General features: G+C 34.9%; 4 protein-coding genes across 6 annotated transcripts; 2 read left to right on the top strand and 2 right to left on the bottom strand.

Annotated features, from left to right (window-relative positions):
- Positions 1-280: 280 nt before the first annotated feature.
- LOC103849772 lies at positions 281-4,926 on the top strand. The gene is made up of 2 exons (XM_009126506.3): positions 281-4,397; positions 4,468-4,926. Exons 1-2 carry the CDS (start codon positions 4,018-4,020, stop codon positions 4,523-4,525), a joined length of 438 nt encoding a protein of 145 aa, XP_009124754.1. The 5' UTR covers positions 281-4,017; the 3' UTR covers positions 4,526-4,926.
- Positions 4,927-5,721: 795 nt separating this feature from the next.
- LOC103849773 (YTH domain-containing protein ECT2) lies at positions 5,722-9,391 on the top strand. The gene is made up of 9 exons (XM_009126507.2): positions 5,722-6,067; positions 6,335-6,408; positions 6,503-6,647; positions 6,752-6,828; positions 6,905-7,441; positions 7,525-8,115; positions 8,196-8,408; positions 8,506-8,652; positions 8,736-9,391. The coding sequence occupies exons 1-9, from the start codon at positions 6,040-6,042 to the stop codon at positions 8,889-8,891; spliced, it is 1,968 nt and encodes a 655-aa protein (XP_009124755.1). The 5' UTR covers positions 5,722-6,039; the 3' UTR covers positions 8,892-9,391.
- LOC103849788 (methyltransferase N6AMT1-like) lies at positions 9,145-18,335 on the bottom strand. 3 transcript variants are annotated; one of them, XM_033287367.1, is made up of 3 exons: positions 17,262-18,335; positions 16,739-17,062; positions 9,145-10,247 (listed from the first exon to the last, which is right to left on the bottom strand). In XM_033287367.1, the coding sequence occupies exons 1-3, from the start codon at positions 17,436-17,438 to the stop codon at positions 9,816-9,818; spliced, it is 933 nt and encodes a 310-aa protein (XP_033143258.1). In that variant the 5' UTR covers positions 17,439-18,335; the 3' UTR covers positions 9,145-9,815. The 3 variants fall into 3 exon arrangements, with proteins under 3 accessions (XP_033143258.1, XP_033143254.1, XP_033143262.1); XM_033287363.1 differs by lacking the exon at positions 9,145-10,247 and having other exon boundaries at positions 16,075-17,062; XM_033287371.1 differs by lacking the exon at positions 9,145-10,247 and having other exon boundaries at positions 16,075-17,062; positions 17,266-17,412.
- On the bottom strand, positions 10,284-14,300 carry LOC103849776. The gene is made up of 2 exons (XM_033287384.1): positions 13,475-14,300; positions 10,284-13,390 (listed from the first exon to the last, which is right to left on the bottom strand). Exons 1-2 carry the CDS (start codon positions 13,572-13,574, stop codon positions 13,335-13,337), a joined length of 156 nt encoding a protein of 51 aa, XP_033143275.1. The 5' UTR covers positions 13,575-14,300; the 3' UTR covers positions 10,284-13,334.
- Positions 18,336-18,424: the final 89 nt, after the last annotated feature.

Genomic DNA, 18,424 nt, shown 5'->3' with positions numbered 1-18,424 from the left:
AATGCGTTTTTGCGGTTTTGGCGGAAAAATGCGTGTTTGCGGTTTTGGCGGGAAAATGGGTTTTTGCGGTTTTGGCGGGAAAATGGGTTTTTGCGGTTTTGGCGGGAAAAATGCGTTTTTGCGGTTTTGGCGGGAAAATGTGTTTTTACGGTTGGCGGGAAAACATGTTTTTTTGCGGTTTTGGCGGGAAAATGCGTTTTTTGCGAGAAAATTGTTTTTCAGTTTTGGCGGAAAATTGCGTTTTTGCAAGAAAACGAGTTTTTGCAATTTTGGCGGAAAAACTTGTTTTGTAGTTTTGGCGGAAAAACACGTTTTAGCGGAAAAACGTATTTTACGGTTTTGGCAGGAAACGCATTTTACCACCGAATAAATGATTGGACTTTAGAGAAACTCATGATTTTCCAATTTTATCAAACCTTAGAATTGAGTTTACTCATGGTTTTTTTTAATTGAAAACAAAATAGGTCAGATTTGACCCAACCAATAAACTCATTAACTTGTTAACTCATTAACTTGTTAACCCATTAACCCATTAACCTTTTAATCCATTAACCCATTGAATCAAAAATAAACAATTCATTTGAGTTAATGGGCAAATTGGGTTGGGTCAACCCATGGGTCATCACCCATTTTGACATCCCCAAGACATGATGCAGTTGCTATGATGTTTACTCTTAGTAAATATAATTTCTTCTGATTTCTTCAATGCAAAGCCGCGCCACATCGTGGATTACCTCGGTTTCTTGGCAATGACTCGATATTTTGTCACCATTTTCTAGACCGTTCACCTAATGTTATGAAAACTTTTCTAAGTGTAGATGGCGTTTCTTTTGTAACAGCAATGCAGGTTTGACTGAAAGATTTGGGCTCTTCATCTGTGGCCGTTAAATGGCAAAACGCATTCTGTGAACTGACTGATCCCGTGGACCAGGTATGGCACTCTTCCACATGTTTGTGTCTTTTTGACTAACATTCTACATTAGCCCTGTTCGTTTATTAGACGCGGCGTCAATAACGTGCGATCAAAAATATCAAAGGCCACGTCAGCATTTCATTAGTTTCAGCTTGTTTGAAGATGTTGCGACTCAATTATACACGGAACAATTGCCGCCGCTGGCAGTAATGAAGTCGCTGTTTTTTACGGCGACCATTAAAATGGATGAAAGAGCTTTAGCGTCAGTTACGGCGGCAATTGTCATGTCGTTATTTCTCTCCATCGTTTGTTATTTTTTAGACGCTCATCTTTGCCGCGGCGTCTAAGAAACGAACAGGGCTATTGTTAATGATCTGCTAGTTAGCTTTGTGTACACTGGATCATAAAATATTAACTATTGATCTAAATTTTGGTAGAACCGTAGAAGGCACGGTTGGAAGAGCAGGTAAGGCAGCATAACGCAAAGCGAGTAGCGGCTGCACCTGAAACTTCTGAAAGAAAGATAATGATGATGATAATGATTCATATGAGGTGACCCGTGATGAAGACTTTCTCACTGCCTTGGAATAAGGAATGCCTCCGGCTTCTGGAATGGTACTTATATCTTTATTCGTTATTTCTTCTATACGATTAGATTATTAGTATTGACGTTGGTGAATTTGCGCAAGTTCAAAAACATGACCAAACTTGTATGCTCAGGTACGTATATTAGTTCAGTCTTACTGTTTTTTCTTTTTTGTTTCTCGTAGGGGCTTGGTATTGACAAACTCAGCGAGTATAACATTAAGAGACGTCATTGCGTTTCCTGTTCTGTAAGTTCAGCTGTAACACTTATGCCCAATGTGGTAAATGGTAATACATTGTTGTAGCTTTTGGATTCTTGTGTATTATTTTGGTTATTTCTCAAGCCGAGGAAGTTGGAAGAAGCATGTGTAAATGATTTTATTCTTGATGAGTGCTTGAAATCAAAACAGACAGACAATAATACATACAAAATAAATAAAACAGTTTCATAATGTTATTTGTGTTTCGCTCGTCCAGTTTGTCATACAGTGGATGGTGATGCAACTTTTGTCACAAGTGTAGAACCATTATGTTGCCTCTAGCTTCTTATCATAAACTTGACACCAGTAAATGTCATATGCATCTTCTCCATAGAAGATGAATAGATGATGCTTATCAAGCATGTAGATGTGTGTATTAGACACGTGCTGAGGGTAGTGGATAAACCACTCGTTATATTTTCTTGTAAGAAGAAGAAGCTTCACCCTCTCTTCTCTTAGAATTTAGCTGATTTTCCAAATGATTCTGTGTGGAAAAACATGATCTCCTGCTGTTTAAGTTAGGGACAAAGCTAAAAACAAAAGGAACTTTAATCATTATTATACATTAATTGATTCGAATGTTGTTTACTTGTTTAATTAAATTACTATGATATACCTTATATTTTTGTTGGAAAAGGACAAGCTAACGCCAATATTTATAAAGTCTAAACATGGGTTATACAAAGATTTGCTGTTTTGGGATAATAATGCTTTTAGGTTCTATCTTAGAGGTTGATGAAGTTACTTATGGAATGTATCCGACCAATTATAAGCAATAATAAGCAAATCTCACTCATGTGTGGGACAAGTTGAATGGCTTTTGAGTTTGATTGATCTCGAGATCTAATGTCAGAACTCAGAAGCATCCTATGTCGCATCATTATTCTCTATATTGGCACACGCATTATATGCATCTACACACCTAGGTATTTGAATATACATATGAGTGATTTGCATAAATTTGGTAGACCTACATGACATCGTGTAGATACATAATTTAGATCATATCTGGATTTGTCAATTATAGAAATTATATATAAACTTTTTTGATAAGTACTTCCTTCACATGGAATGACTTATTCCATTGAACATTAATCATTTAGTTTGGCATGAGTCATCCAATATTAATATATATATTAGAGTTGCAAGATACATATATTTTATTGCATAATCTAATGTTCTGCAAGCAAAATTTTTAATCTACGGATTTGTACTAATTTCCTCTCCACATTTGCATCAGAATAATATTTTGAATTCAGAAAACTATTGAGAAATTATAACAAATATAGTTATTATCAAAAATAAAAAATGAGAATTATATAATAATTTTCATTTTAACCAACAAATTAATAGTTATATGTATAATGTATTCTTCTTGATAAAAGTATATGTTGATAGTTTCCCACTGACTTTTTCCCTTGATGGAGTTCGAAAAGTTGTGTCGACATATACATCACAATCGCATTCAAAATATGGTTTATTAAAATTTTAATTCTTATATATTTTGAATAAAATAATGGAAATATCGGACTAAGGTTGTTGAATATTTAATCAGAAACTGCCGTGAAATTATTTATCATCAAGATTATAAAAATTGAAAATACATGGATAAATGCCTACCTTTACAGGAATCTAAAGTACAACAAATGATAGAAAAATTTAACTATATAAACAAAATATATATACAGTTTACATTCGTTTTTAACCACCAAAAAGTTAGTTATTATTTGTATTCTAGAATATTTATTAGACATAATTTTTTTGATATACTATCCAAGACAGAGATTTAGCAAGGGAAGAGGATAGTCTATAAGTTAAAAAAGACTTCACCTTTAGATGCACTTGAAAAAAAGCAAATTCGAGGACAAACTTTATATTCTTCTTCTGATGTGAGTGAGTGAGAAGAACAAAAGGGTTTGAAATTTTCAAAGTCCTCTGCTTTTCCCATGGCTGATTGTTATCAACTGGAATCTATTCTTTTCCAATTACACTATTCTTTTGTCTCTTTCCTCATCTGATCAACTCTTAATTTATGTTCTTTGGATTCTCTCAGAGAGGATATTTATATATATAGTGGTTATCAACTCTTCTTTGGAAACCCTTTTGCTCTGTTTTTGTTTTCAGAAATTAAAGACTTTTAAAGGTTTTTTTCAAATCTGGGCACGTAAAGTTTGAAACTTTATCAAAAAAGACAAAAGAGGTCTTCTTGTCTAATTGGTTGGTGATTGGGTGTGTTTCAAAGACCAAACATATGTTTTGATGAGGGTTTTGCTGTGTAAGATCCAGTGCCCTTCTTTCTTCTGCTTCTGCAAGCCTTCTCCTCACATCTACGCCGCATCAGGCTCGCTTAAAGTAGAGAACACGCCTCCTCAAGTGTCTTCTCCTTCCATTACTACTACGGTTGTTGATGACAATGATGATCATTATGTTGATGCACATGCCGCAGAATGTGTTGATGGAGATCATGCTATAGAGGAAAAGGAAGAAGCTTGTGGTGTAGAGGAGAAACAAGAAGGTGGGATCTTGAAAAGCAGTCTGAAGAAGGAGGTTTTGGATTCACCAAGGGTGGAGAAGAAGAAGGTACAGTGGGTGGACTTGATGGGGAAAGAACTTGCTGAGATCCGTGAGTTCGAGTCTAGGTTAGTCTTGATTTAAAGATTGGATCTTTTAAATCAGTTGCATTTGTTTGATTACTCTTTTTCTTTGCAGTGAAGAAGATGATGTCAGATATGATGGAGATCAGAGCTGTGTTTGCGTTATTCTGTGATCAACTCAGTTTAGTTTTTTTTTTTTTACTCGGAGATAAGGCAATGAGGAAAGGTGAAGAAGCTTGCTGGAGATTAATGTTGATCCATGTTGGTCTTGTGGCCTTGGCTATAGAGTCCATATACATTGAGGTAGTAGTACATATAGTAGAATCTTCTACATTTGCTTGTCTGAGGTTATATGAAGTTTCTATATATAACACGGCAGCATTTTGTTATGGTTTTAGGATTGTGAAAAGAATTGCTTTCTGTTACAATTGTTTCTTTGGGCAGTTAGTGAATCTCTTTCTCATTCAGATTCAAATGTTGAATCTAGTTATATGCATTGTTCCGAGTTCATCAGCATTTTTTAGCATATGGTTGTCTTGAGCATGTAATGTATAATTTAGACCATATTCAACTACAACTGGTTAACTTGTGGTCTTATTATCACATATAGAAATCCCTTTTCACTGGAAGAGATACCTATCAAGGCCACAATACTGTTTTTGAGAAAAATCCAAGCTTTGTAGACTCTCTAGATCTCTAATACTGAATATGTTTCAGGTTGATTGAACACATTATTCTCTGGTTCAAATGTCACTAAACTTGCACATAAATTTTATTTGCAAGCTAAAGTAATCCGGTGACTACTCTCGTTTAGGAATGTTCATCTACCACTCCTCTTTAAGAGCAAACCCGGTTGTTCTATCTCAGTATCCATATCCTGAAACATTCAGACATGGAGTAATGAGAGCAACCAAGGAACCAAATGGAAGACGTGGCAGTGCAAGTCTATGCAGAGGCCCAATTTGGGATGTATCATGTATTGTTGATTGGTCCATAACTTTAGTAAAATAGGCCCAATCGTGATAGACTTTAAAATCTTCAGAATTGGCCCATTAACTTCGAGTTAAAAGGTAAATGTCATATTTCTTCAATTGTATGTTCTCGGTTACTCGGTAACTTCCTCTCAAAAACAATTATTTACATATAATGTTTTGACTGGACATATAAAAGTCCCAATAATATAATATCTTGGCAATTATAGGGGAACCTTTACCCAATTCTGCTCTATTTTTGGTCAAATACATATATTTAAGATTTTTTTTGGGGGTCAAATATATATATTTAAGATTTGTATCTATTTACGAGATTACCAATTGATATCGGATGGGAAATTTCATGGGTAATTACTAGAACCAGAGAGGGTCAAAGTCTTTATGACAAAAAAAGGAAATATCTTAAAAGTGGAAGAAATAAATAAATATATTAAAAAAGAAAAAAAAAAGAGAGAGAGGACGCTCGCTCGTGGATCTATTTGAATCACTCGAAGGTGCACAGAGACAAAAACCCTTTTTTTCCTCTCCTCCTCCTTCTCCTTCTCCTTTGCTTGGCGGCTGCGGCCAATCTCACCCCTCTTCTCCTAAATCCCTTAAACCCTAGATTCAATCTAGGTTTCTATCTATCTATCTATCCTCTCCCGTATCCCTTATCCGAGAAGGATCTATCAATCTTCCTAGCCGAATCTCTCACCATGGCTACCGTTGCTCAAACTGCTGATCGTATCCTTTCGCTTTACGTTTCTCGATCTGTTTTTATTTATTTATTTATTTAAATTGGATCTCGATTCGTGTTTTCGTTTTCGTTTTCTCTATCACTCTCTCAGTGACGTGATTCGATTCTCGTCTGAGGTTTTCAGATTTATATTATATTGTATTCCGTAGATTTAGGCGAACAATTGATTGATTGATTGATTTTCACTATTCTAACGGTTGATTTCTAACTCGAAAGGTCTATTGGTTCCTTGACTCGCATTGTTTTTTTTTTAGAATCTGCGGATATGTTGCAGAAGCTTACATTGGATTCACAACCCAAAGGTTCAGAGATTCCTGAGCCTAAGAAGGTGTGCATCTGCTTTGTTTGTGGTCTTACATTTACACTTACCTGTTTTTTTTTTTTTAACAAGAAGTGTTCTTTTGTGATTTTGTTTGTTGCAGGCTGCTGTTTACCAGTATGGAGGAGTGGATATGCACGGTCAAGTTCCTTCCTATGACAGATCTTTGACGCCATTGCTTCCCAGTGATGCTGCGGATCCTTCGGTTTGCTATGTTCCAAATGCTTACCAGCAGCCCTTTTATTATGGTAGTAGCTTCATCCCCAAGCACCTATACGATTTACAATCATTGCTTAATTGTCACGAATGCTTAACAAGTTTCTCTCTTTTTTTAAAAAAAATATTTTTTAAGGATATGGAGCGAGTGGTCAAGATTGGAGCGAGTTCACTGGATACAACCCTAATCTCGAGGGTGTGGACATGAGTGCTGTAAGTGTGTGATTAATAGGTCTGTTTATTCTCTTCATATCTGCTGTTCTTGACATGTTTGATATTTTTTTATCAGGGAGTTTATGGAGAGAATGGATCTCTTGTGTATCCTGGATACGGGTATGCTGCTTATCCTTACTCGCCAGCGACTAGCCCTGCTCCACAGGTTGGCGGAGATGGGCAGTTGTACGGTGCTCAGCATTACCAGTACCCTGCCTTTTTCCCTGCTGGACCTGTTGCTACCCCTGCCCAGGGAGATCTCACTGCAAACAAAGCTGGTGGCGTGAAGACGCTACCTGCAGAGAGCAAGAATGTTGCATCTGCTGCTGGTATTGCAAAAGGAGCTCCGGGGAAACCAAATAGCCAGACCACCCTTAACACCGCGAGCAATTTCTATGGTAATGGTGGTCCCGGAAGCGGTTTTGCTGCTGGTTATCAGGATCCTAGATACAGCTATGATGCGTATTATGGTAATGTGTCGTCTTACGACGCCTCTAAGTATTCAGATGTGCAGAGACCTGTTTCTGGTAGCGGAGTTGCGTCCTCCTATTCGAAGGCAACCAGTGTGCCTTCATCGAGGAATCAAAACTACCGCTCAAATTCCCATTACACGGTATGATATCTCTCTAAATTTCTTCGTGTTAGCGAAACGCTATTGTGTTTCGTTGGCCTTCAATCAATGTTTCATATGTGCAGGGTGTGCACCAGGCTGCATCAATGGCAGGCTACAGTACAACTCAGGGATTGTACAACAGGATGTATCCAAACAAGTTATATAGCAACAACTATGGTAGCTCGGGGAGATATGGCTCTTCCGGGTATGATTCAAGAACAAATGGAAGAGCATGGGTAAACACAACAGACAACAGATACAGAAGCTGGGGAAGGGGTAACAACGGTTACTTCTATGGAAATGAGAACAACGGAGATGGTTTGAATGAACTCAACAGGGGACCTAGAGCAAAGGGCACAAAGAACCAGAAGGATAATTCAGAAGATAGCTTAGAGGTTAAGGAGCAGACTGGTGCCTCAGATGTAGCTGAGACTGTGGAGACGGAGAACACCTGTATTGTTCCTGACAGAGAACAGTACAACAAAGAAGATTTCCCAGTGGATTATGAGAATGCTATGTTCTTTGTCATCAAGTCCTACAGTGAAGATGATGTGCACAAGAGCATCAAGTACAATGTTTGGGCTAGCACACCAAATGGAAACAAGAAGCTTGCTGCTGCATACGAGGAAGCTCAGCAGAAGCCTGGAGGCTGTCCTATCTTCCTCTTTTTCTCGGTGTGTGTGTAATCCTTAAACCAATTACACTTCGTTTGATAATATTGAGCTATATTAACCCTTTTTTTTTTGTCTTCCAGGTCAATGCAAGTGGACAATTTGTTGGGCTTGCTGAAATGACTGGACCAGTTGATTTTGATACGAATGTGGAGTACTGGCAGCAAGACAAGTGGACTGGCTCTTTCCCTCTCAAGTGGCATATTGTGAAGGATGTTCCAAACAGTTTGCTGAAACATATCACCCTTGAGAACAACGAGAACAAGCCTGTAACCAACAGTAGAGATACACAAGAGGTAACAGACCTGTAAAATCTTTTTACATTTCTTTTAAGTTATGTCCATGATTCTGTTTTTCTGGTGTTGAAGTTTCTTTTCTGGGATCGTGTTATAGGTCAAGTTGGAGCAAGGGTTGAAGATTGTGAAAATTTTCAAGGAGCATACTAGCAAGACTTGCATTTTGGATGACTTTTCCTTCTACGAGGTTAGGCAGAAGACTATCTTGGAGAAGAAAGCCAAGCAGCAGCAGACTCAGAAACAGGCAAGAACAACATAACGATTCTGTGAAACTTTGTAGTCATAGGTTTACAACTCGAGTGTTTCCTCTAACATCTTAATCAACAGGTAAGTGAGGAGAAGACTGCAACGGTTGATAAAAAGGAATCTTCAACTACTGATAAAGAATCTTCTCCAGCTGGTCAAACTACTGGTGATGTTACCAAGGTCGATGAGAATGGGTCAGTTGCTAAACCAGTTGGTGTGGTGGCAAATGGTTGCTAGATTAGTCCATGTAGCTCACGGCTAGCGCTTTAGAGGCAACAAGAGAGTAGAAGATATGAACATTCCCGTTTTCACTTTCTCTTGAGAACAAGAAGTGCCGTGAGCTTTGAAGCATGGGGGGAACGAGCTTTAGTACCTGAGACAGATCCGTTTCTTTTCCCTTAGAAGTTAAAATCTTAGTTTTTTCAATCTCTTCATTTTCTCATTTTTCCCTCTCTTTACAATTTTCAGCTTTTTTTTCTTTTTTTTTTCAATTTCTGTTGATCCTCCTACCCTGTAAAAATGCTCATAGGACCTACTAAATAGTGGGAAGAATTAGAGAAAAGGACATAACAGCAGGGTGGGTGGGATTTGTTTTCATTTCTTTTGGATTTTAGGCAGATTTTGGTTCTTCTGTTTCTTGTTTTGGTTCAGACTTGACTCTCTTTCAGTGTTTTTAGTGTCTCAGACTTGATGGCCTTGGCCTCTTTTCACCTTTCTTGCTTTGGAAGTTAATTGAATCATTCCTAGTTTAAAATTTTCAGAATAAGAGCATTTTTTTGTTTCTAAGAGACTAAAGTGAACTTTGAAACTGGACTATTTTATTTACACATGAAACAATGATTAGTTCAGGGTATCTAACAAAGGTTTTCAAAATACAACTATTGCGTTGGGTATCTAAATATTATGTGAAATGCAACTTAAAATATCTCAAATGCTTATACTTACATTTGAGTTGAGAACTTCAAATTGAGAAACTTCAATATATTGGAGATGCTTTTAGATGAAAGCAAGTAGATATTGAAGCATCAACCATTTACTAAGGAAGGTGATGAATATTTTGCCCAAACTCTTCTAGTCGATCTTTACTAAATCAAATCAAGGATATTGCTAGACCAACACAGAACCGAGGTTGTTGTAACAAAGAATGTTCCTAAGATCATTTCACCTCCATTGTTTCTCCATAAAAGATGACAAAGACCTCGAAAACTGCTTCATAAACGATTCTGATGACGTCTCCTTATCCACACTCTCCTCATCTTTATCTCTCCAGAACTTAAGTATAATAAGATTCTCCTCCTCCGTCGACCTCTGCACCACAATCCTCGACGCATAACCTCTCTTCCTCATCCCCAAACAAATCTCCGACGGGTAATTCGAAGTCAAAGTCACCAAATAGAACCACCCTCTCTCCGAAAGCAAACGATCAACAACAGGCAACATTCTATCGATCACACTCCTCCCGTTCTCCCCTCCAGCCCACGCAGAAGCTATACCTTCCATACCAACCTCGTACTCAGGCGTAGGAACATAAGGAGGGTTCAACACCATCACATCCACCAATCCAGCGAGTCTCTCCTCCAGACAAGAAGCTATGTCCGTTTTTTCTCCACCAATCTCTTCATTTTCTCATTTTTCCCTGTCTTTACAATTTTCAGTTTTTTTTTTCGTTTTCAATTTTCGGTTTCATCCTCCTACCCTGTAAAAATGCTTATAGGACCTACTAAATTGTGGGAAGAACTAGAGAAAAGGACACAACAGCAGGGTGGGTTTTGTTTTCATTTCTCTTGGATTTAGGCAGATTTTTGTTCTTCTGTTTCCTTGTTTTTGGTTCAGAATTGACTCTGTTTTGAGTTGTTTTAGTGTCTGAGACTTGATGGCAATGGCCTCTGTTCACCTTTCTTGCTTTGGAAGTTAATTGAGCCATTCCTAGTTTCAAATTTTCAGTATAAGAATAGATTTTTTTTAAGGGATTATAGTGAACTTTGAAACTGACTATTATACATGAAACAATAATTAGAACAAAATTACTATAAACTGGAGATATCTAAAAACTATGAGAAATCCAACCTACAGGCTACAAGGTATCTACCGTATCTTAAATGCTTATACTTACATTTGAATTGAAAACTTCGATTAGAGAAACTCCAATACTTCGGAGATGTTCTTAGACCATTATTAACCCCAATATCTTAATTGGGGTTCTTAGATTCGGGTAAGAAAGGTTTTTTAATTTTTTTTAGATTTTAACTAATAAAAATTAAGAACTGTTTATATAACAATACCATTAAAGGGGGCTTTTAAAGGAGTCTTTAGTGTCTTTTTGTACTGTTCGCGGACCCCACCAACACTTGGCGATCCGATTGGTTCGGTTTTAATTTTTTTTTCAGACTAAAAGAAAAAAAAACAAAAAAAAATTTTAAACAAAACTCTACTGATAATCATGCTCTAAGATCCGTCTCTTAGCCAAAAAGTAAAAAAAATTATGTCAAATCATGAGTTAAGAACCCCAACTAAGAGACCAGAGTTAATCATGCCCTTAGATGAATCATTCATATCTTTTTATTATTATTTGAGGAGCATTGATAAAAAATAACATTGGGTTCATGTGTTTATTACATGTGTGTCATTTTCTAGGTGTCATCACCACATGCACTATCACTTCATTTTTTTAAAAGTCCTTTCTCAACTAGAATAATTACAAAGAAATACCACTGGTCATTACATTATAGTATAAGATTTTCGATCAACATTACATTACATTCGGACTTAAAAAAACAAATATTTAAATAAGGCAACATATTATTACCATTCAAAGAGAGACTTTATTGTTTGTTCGAAAATTTGAAATTGGTTCATTTAAATAAGGCAATAAAATATACGTGTGTTTATAATTATTTACGCTTGAGTAAATAATTGGTTCTTTAAACTTGTTTATAATTTGTTCTTTACGGTTTGAATTGGTTCTTTTAGCTTGATATGCCGATTTGTAAGAAAATATCATAACCAGTTTTGCAGTTCATATCTAATCCTGCAACAAGTTAACCATGTTTATCATAATGTTTTGAAAAACTAATATGAGCTTCAAATCGTTTTATGATCTTTTAGATTCAAATCAACGAAAATCCCTTTTTTATTTCCAAAACTTAATGCTTCAAATTTTAAAGGAAACACAATTGACTTGATCTTAGAATTGAGAATGTTAACGTATTCAAGGAAACAAAATTCTTAGAATTGAAATACTTACCTTAATCGATCGGAGAATATTTGTTAAATAATGTTTTTAATTTTTCAAGATGATCTCTTTGATATTGCTCATAATATGATTGCAAACAAAAACTTCTGAAGACATTATTGACAGCAGTTATTTTGTCTCTATTTTTCATTTTCTTTTGTTTTCTGATACATTGTTCCTTTTATATTTTATTAGACTATTGTTTATGTTTTATTCAATCTTATATTTATAATTTATCTTTATGCAAACAAATATACAATTTAATTTTAAAGTCCATCGCATATAAATTTATATTACCATACTAAAATTCTTAACTATAACCCGTACTTTCTTACATATATTTTTCTTACTATGACTTTAACTTTTATAATGTCTACATATTAAAAGTTATAATAATTTTAAATCTACTTGCCTCCCGCAGGGCGTAGGTTATCACCTATTAAGTAGATATTTAAGCATCAACTATTTACTCAGAAAGATGATAAAATTGGAAGGTGAATTACGTACTAAAGCATGGTCTTCTTGAACTCTGTGAGAACTGGGTATATATTCTCAAAGGCTCTGTATGTCTCATCTCTCATCTTATAGTGAAGCGAGTTCGAAGACAATTCATCTATGGCTGGGCCTGGACATGATACTTTTCCCATACTTTCTAGTCGAACTTTACTAAATAATAACGGTTATGGCAACCAACACAACCGGGTTTTCATAAAAATTGAGCACTAGAAATTTCACGGTTAGCAGATGCAACATGGCAAGTTGTCGTAACAAAGAATGCTCCTGAGATCTTTTATCGCCATTTTTTCTCCATAAAAGATGATAAAGATCTTGAAAACTGCGTCATAAACCACACCGATGACGTCTCCTTATCCACACTCTCCCCATCTTTGTCACTCCGGAACTTAAGAATAATAAGATTCTCCTCCTCTGTCCACCTTTGAACCACGATCCTCGACGCGTAACCTCTCTTCCTCATCATCAAACAGATCTCTGACGGGTAATACAAAGTCAAAAAGTCACTAAGCAGGATTAAATTGAGTTTTTATCCTGCTGATTATATATATAGTCAGCTCTCTTGTGTATCTTCAGCTGATTATATTCATATATATATATGTAAAAATTAGTTGTGTGAATTATATTCAGCTGTCTTTTAGTTTATTTTACAAGACGTTTTCCTTTTCTTTTTCAAAAAGAATTTTAATTTTTCTTAAAAGAAGACTTTTTTTTTACAAGACATCATTTGGAGCAACATGACAAACAGAGTTGAAGAGTGAACAACGCACATACATATAATACACGCACAAGACAAGACAATCATAACTAGCTACATATCGAGAGGGATTGTTATCAAAATTATAGAACAACAAAAACAGAAGGTATCTTGATCCTGAGGCTGCGGTGGCTGTACAAGTGACAAATAGCATGTATCTCCAGCTGATTTGGCCTTGCTAAAAACCATGGCGGGCGGATCTTGATTTACTAGGTATTGCTGGTCCTCTTTGCACTGTTGGATAAATTAACTTTAGTTAGTAAAATAAAATGGAATATACGGAGCAAAATCGGATGATAAATAGTTAGAACTCCTTACAAAGTTTCCGGAATTGGTATGGTTGAGCTGAAGCTGCATAAGATGAAATTACCAAAGAGAGAACCAAAAACAAAGCAACCAACCACAAATTTTTCTTCATTTCTGTCTCTGTGTTGGTGTCTTTAAATGTTTTAGGTGTGTAATATCTCCAGTTGCAGATTAAAGCGTGAGGTTTATATAATGAGCAGGCAGCGTGTGGAAATCATATAGCCGCCTGACCTGAAGAAGAGTCCTCGACGTAGACAAGACATGTGCTTATTCTTTTAACAACTTGTTAACTTATGTCTTTGTCCTTCACCTACGATGGGGTTCATTAAACTCGATTTATTCCCATGACTATGTCAATCTTCACAACTAGCCTATGTAAGAGGTCCAATAAACACACAAGAAACCCTGTTGATATTTTTAGTTTTTTTTTTTGTCTAAATAGAACCATACAAGTGAGAACTGGAATCAATCATGATTCCTACAGCTTAGATAGAACATGACTAATGGAGGGTGAAATTCTTAGCCGGTTCTTAATTTAAGAGCCGATTCTTAGTTTTTTTAGTTAAAAATTAAGAGATGGTTTCTTATATTCCGCTAAGAACTCCACTTTAAAAACCCTCCATTAATCATGCTATTAGAGCATCATTAGTAATGAATTTCTTAAACTGAGTCTCTCAGTATATCCCCTATATATTAAAAGAGAAGCATTACAACATATTTTTGTAGCCACATGTCATCACCACAACCATTTTTAGAATCCTTAGAAAAATATATTAGTCCATATAAATATATAATAAGCTTTTTATTAAACTAACTATAAATTAATCATAAATGTTCTTCATTGTTTCCCTAAATAAAAATCACGGAATTACCTAATGTGGCTAAAGTATATATGACAATTAATTATTTTGAATAATAAAAATTTGATAAAAATTAGTCTATTCTCTATCATTTTTAATTCATTTTAAAATAAATTAAACAACCACATCAACTATATAATAAAATTTTAGATTTTTTCGTATATGTTATATTTTGAGTTAAAAAAAATGAATATAAATGACTAAAGTTGTTAAAAATCTCACACTGAAATTTTTGTGATCCATGGTTTAAAATTTATGTTATAATAAGATACAAATGATTATGAAATTACATAAGTAAGAAGTCTCATTTAATAAATATTATATATATGCATATTAATATTTTTTAAAAATAAATTATATACCATATAAAATACATAAGTATTTTAATTTAGAATTTGATTTGAAATTTTTTGATAAACATTTTAAACAATTATTGACAACTTAATATTTAGATTTTAAACTTTGCATTGAATGTTTTTAAAATTATAAATTACTAAAACTATTAAACATCTCATAAATTTTTTATTGTTATCATTGATTTAAAATTTTTGTTACAAAGAAATACAAACGATCAAAAATAATATGAGTATAAAATATTTTTTAACAGATGTCAATATTAAAAATATACTATATATCTATGTTAATATCATTTAAACTTAATTTTATAACATATAAAATAGAAAAAAGTGTTTGTATGGAGAAATAAAATTTATTTAAGTATTTGTACCAATTTAATTATATACGTAATAGTTACTAAATTTTTAATTATTCATTATTTCATAATATGTAAAACATATATAATATTTAAAAATAATTTATATATAATATTCATTCCGCGCAAGTCGCAGATCTTAACCTAGTATAATAGTATTATGAAGTAAAATAGAAAAATTGACTAAAATTGATGTCATAAAATTTTAGGTGCAGACACGTGTAGAATTAGTCTCTCCTAACAAGTTCAACATTTTTAATGTAGGAGCGTACTTCTACTTTTTCTCTTTTCTCTTTCTTGCTTTTAGTTTTTATATTAATTTCATGAGAGATTCTTGCAAAATGTAACGAATGCGGATGTTCTTAGGCGCGCAAAGTGGAAAAAGTGTTGGATTATAATTGGGGATTTGACTTTTAAAATTTTAAGAAATTTACAATGATCTAAAGTTTGTAAAATCGATAATTTACCAATTACACTTTGACTTTCATAAACTTTTTCAGTCCCGAAAAACAATTAAAAGCTCCAACTTCTATTTTATCTTTTTTACAAAATAACTTATACTTTTATTGTATCAAGAAATTAAAATAAGGTGAAATTTTATACCCCACATATTTTTGTTGTACAACTCAACTTTTATGCCCCTATTATCATAACTAATTGTCTCATCAGACGAGAATTTAAAGGCGTGAGTGCAAGACTAACTAATAAAATTTTAGAAAAGTCTTACAAAAAAAAATAAAAGTCGCATGAACTTTGGAATCATTTAAAATTTTCAATTTAGGAAGATTTTTCTTCTTAAAGGATTGTTACTGAAATCTGAAACTGAATGTTACGCATGAACTGAACCATTTACTGAGAAAGATGATAAAATTTTCAGTCGAGTTGCATACTCAAACAGGATCTTCTTGAACTCTGTGATGATTCTCAAAGGCTTTGCAGTTGTAGGATTCTTAAGACATGGCAGAAGAGCGAGGAGTGATGAAAAACCAATACTGTACTTAGTTTTTTTATACACTAGAGTAAGAGAATATTCAAGTTCATAAAACAATATCAAGTTTCTTTTTAATCGATTTGTAATCATGTTCGCTTATATAAACTTTTACTAAGAAGTTATAATCAAATTCGAATTAGTAATTTACAAAATCGATGGACCAACACAGAACCGGATCTTCATTACAATCCAACACTAGAAAATTCACGGTTAACATAGACTTTAAAGGAGCCTTTGCAACATGGCAAGTTGTTGTAACAAAGAATGCTGCTGAGATCATTTCACCTCCATTGTTTCTCCATAAAAGATGACAAAGACCTCGAAAACTGCTTCACAAACGATTCTGATGACGTCTCCTTATCCACACCCTCCTCATCTTTATCTCTCCAGAACTTAAGTATAATAAGATTCTCCTCTTCAGTCGACCTCTGAACCACGATCCTCGACGCATAACCTCTCTTCCTCATCCCCAAACAAATCTCCGACGGGTAATTAGAAGTCAACGTCACCAAATAAAACCACCCCTTCTCAGAAAGCAAACGATCAACAACAGGCAAGACTCTATCGATAACACTCCTCCCATTCTCCCCTCCAGCCCAAGCAGATGCTATACCTTCCATACCAACCTCATACTCAGGCGTTGGAACATAAGGAGGGTTCACCACCATCACATCTACCAACCCAGCGAGTCTCTTCTCTAAGCAAGAAGCTATGTCCGTGCAGACAACCTCAGCAGAGACACCATGAGCTTGTAAAGTCTCGTTTGTCACTCTTGCGGCGATCTGGTTTGTGTCTGTGGCTATGTAATGAACATTGGGAAGCTTCTCTTTGAGGAGGAGGATGAGTGATGTGATGACGTATCCGCTTCCGCAGCCAATCTCCATACAAACCTTGGGATCGTGGTTTATAAGGTTGGTTTGGTCAGCGAGTAAGGCATCAACTAGAGCAAATGAATCGTCACAGGGCTCGTAGACTTCGCGATGCGAGCTTACGCGCAGGATATCAGCGGTTCTTGATGTCATCTCGGACATAACAGTCTACAAATGGACCAAAAGGTTCTAACTTTGAGAATGTGTCTTAAAGCAAAATCATTCAAAACTAGGACTGGAATTGAAAGTTTGAAACTTTACGATTCTCAGATCATTTTCGTGAATCATCAGACATGAATACAATATGAGATTAATCGTGGGTGATTCCTACACTCGAGAAGGAGTTCAAAGTGAGAAAGAGAGTTACCCACTGAAGATTAAGGGTTAAAGTGAGAAAGAGAGTTTTGGGTAGTCTTCGGAAACTTCGAGGAGGGTAGATTTCACCGAACAAGGAGGCGACGGAGACGGCGACGGCGACGGCGACGGCGGAATGAAACAAGAGAGTGTGCAGAAGAAGATTATAGAGTATAATTAAATCTTCCATTACATCTTATCAGTTGAGTTAAGAGTGAGCCGTGTAATGGGCCTAAAGGCCCATTAAGTCGGACGATTGAGAAATAGCAAATACTCTTGCTCCCAAGTATAACCACCACTACAAAGTAAATAGAGAAATTGCCCCCTATGATAACCAAAAAAATTATAATTCATTATCTAGATAAAAAAAAAAAACTGACTATGATATTCAACCTATTTTCTATCTTATTTGCTAAAATACCCTTCAAAACAACCGACACCACGGTTTCCTATTTTCTTCTATTAACTTTATTCTTTTTCATTTTTTTCCTTCTCTTTTCAGATCACCACTTCTTACAATCATATCTCTGTTTTTATAATTTGTTTTCATTTTGAATCTTGCAAAGCAGGTTGGAATTATTGCATCATCGAATATTATACAAATCTAGTTGTGAAGAATGACTACGGCGGCCGACACAGTAAATATGTAGTGGTGTCATAAAAGAAGAGTTGATAACTCGTCGAATCTATATGGTAGCGAAGAAGAGATGAATGTGTATGATCACCAATGTCTGAAAAAAGGAAGAAGTAATGAAAAAGATAAACTCGCCGACTATACTATTTGGTGAAAATAAATTATGGTATAGTATTGTTCTTTAGGTATATTGTATAATTGCTTGTAATATGAATTTTGTCTTTGTTCGAATGGTTGACAAAAGCTAAGATCATGCCTAATTCAAAGATATCTTTTTCATCAACAAAAGCTCTTATTTTTTCTCATATTAGTTTATATATGATGTTCAACTAATGCAAATAGAATGAACCATTTTTCTATACTATTTTATAAATGGCCCATACTATATATTGTACATGAAAAATAAAATATTAAAAAGTAGTATATATTTCTGATTTTCATTTTATTAAAATATTATAGGCCACTCATATCCATACCATGGAATTTAAGCATGTGATTAGGTGAAAATAGAATTCTTGTATCAACTAATTTCCACATGTTTT

Source organism: Brassica rapa, chromosome A01 (genome assembly GCF_000309985.2).
Source record: "Brassica rapa cultivar Chiifu-401-42 chromosome A01, CAAS_Brap_v3.01, whole genome shotgun sequence".
NCBI lineage: Eukaryota > Viridiplantae > Streptophyta > Magnoliopsida > Brassicales > Brassicaceae > Brassica > Brassica rapa.
This window is presented reverse-complemented; position numbering and strand designations above follow the sequence as displayed.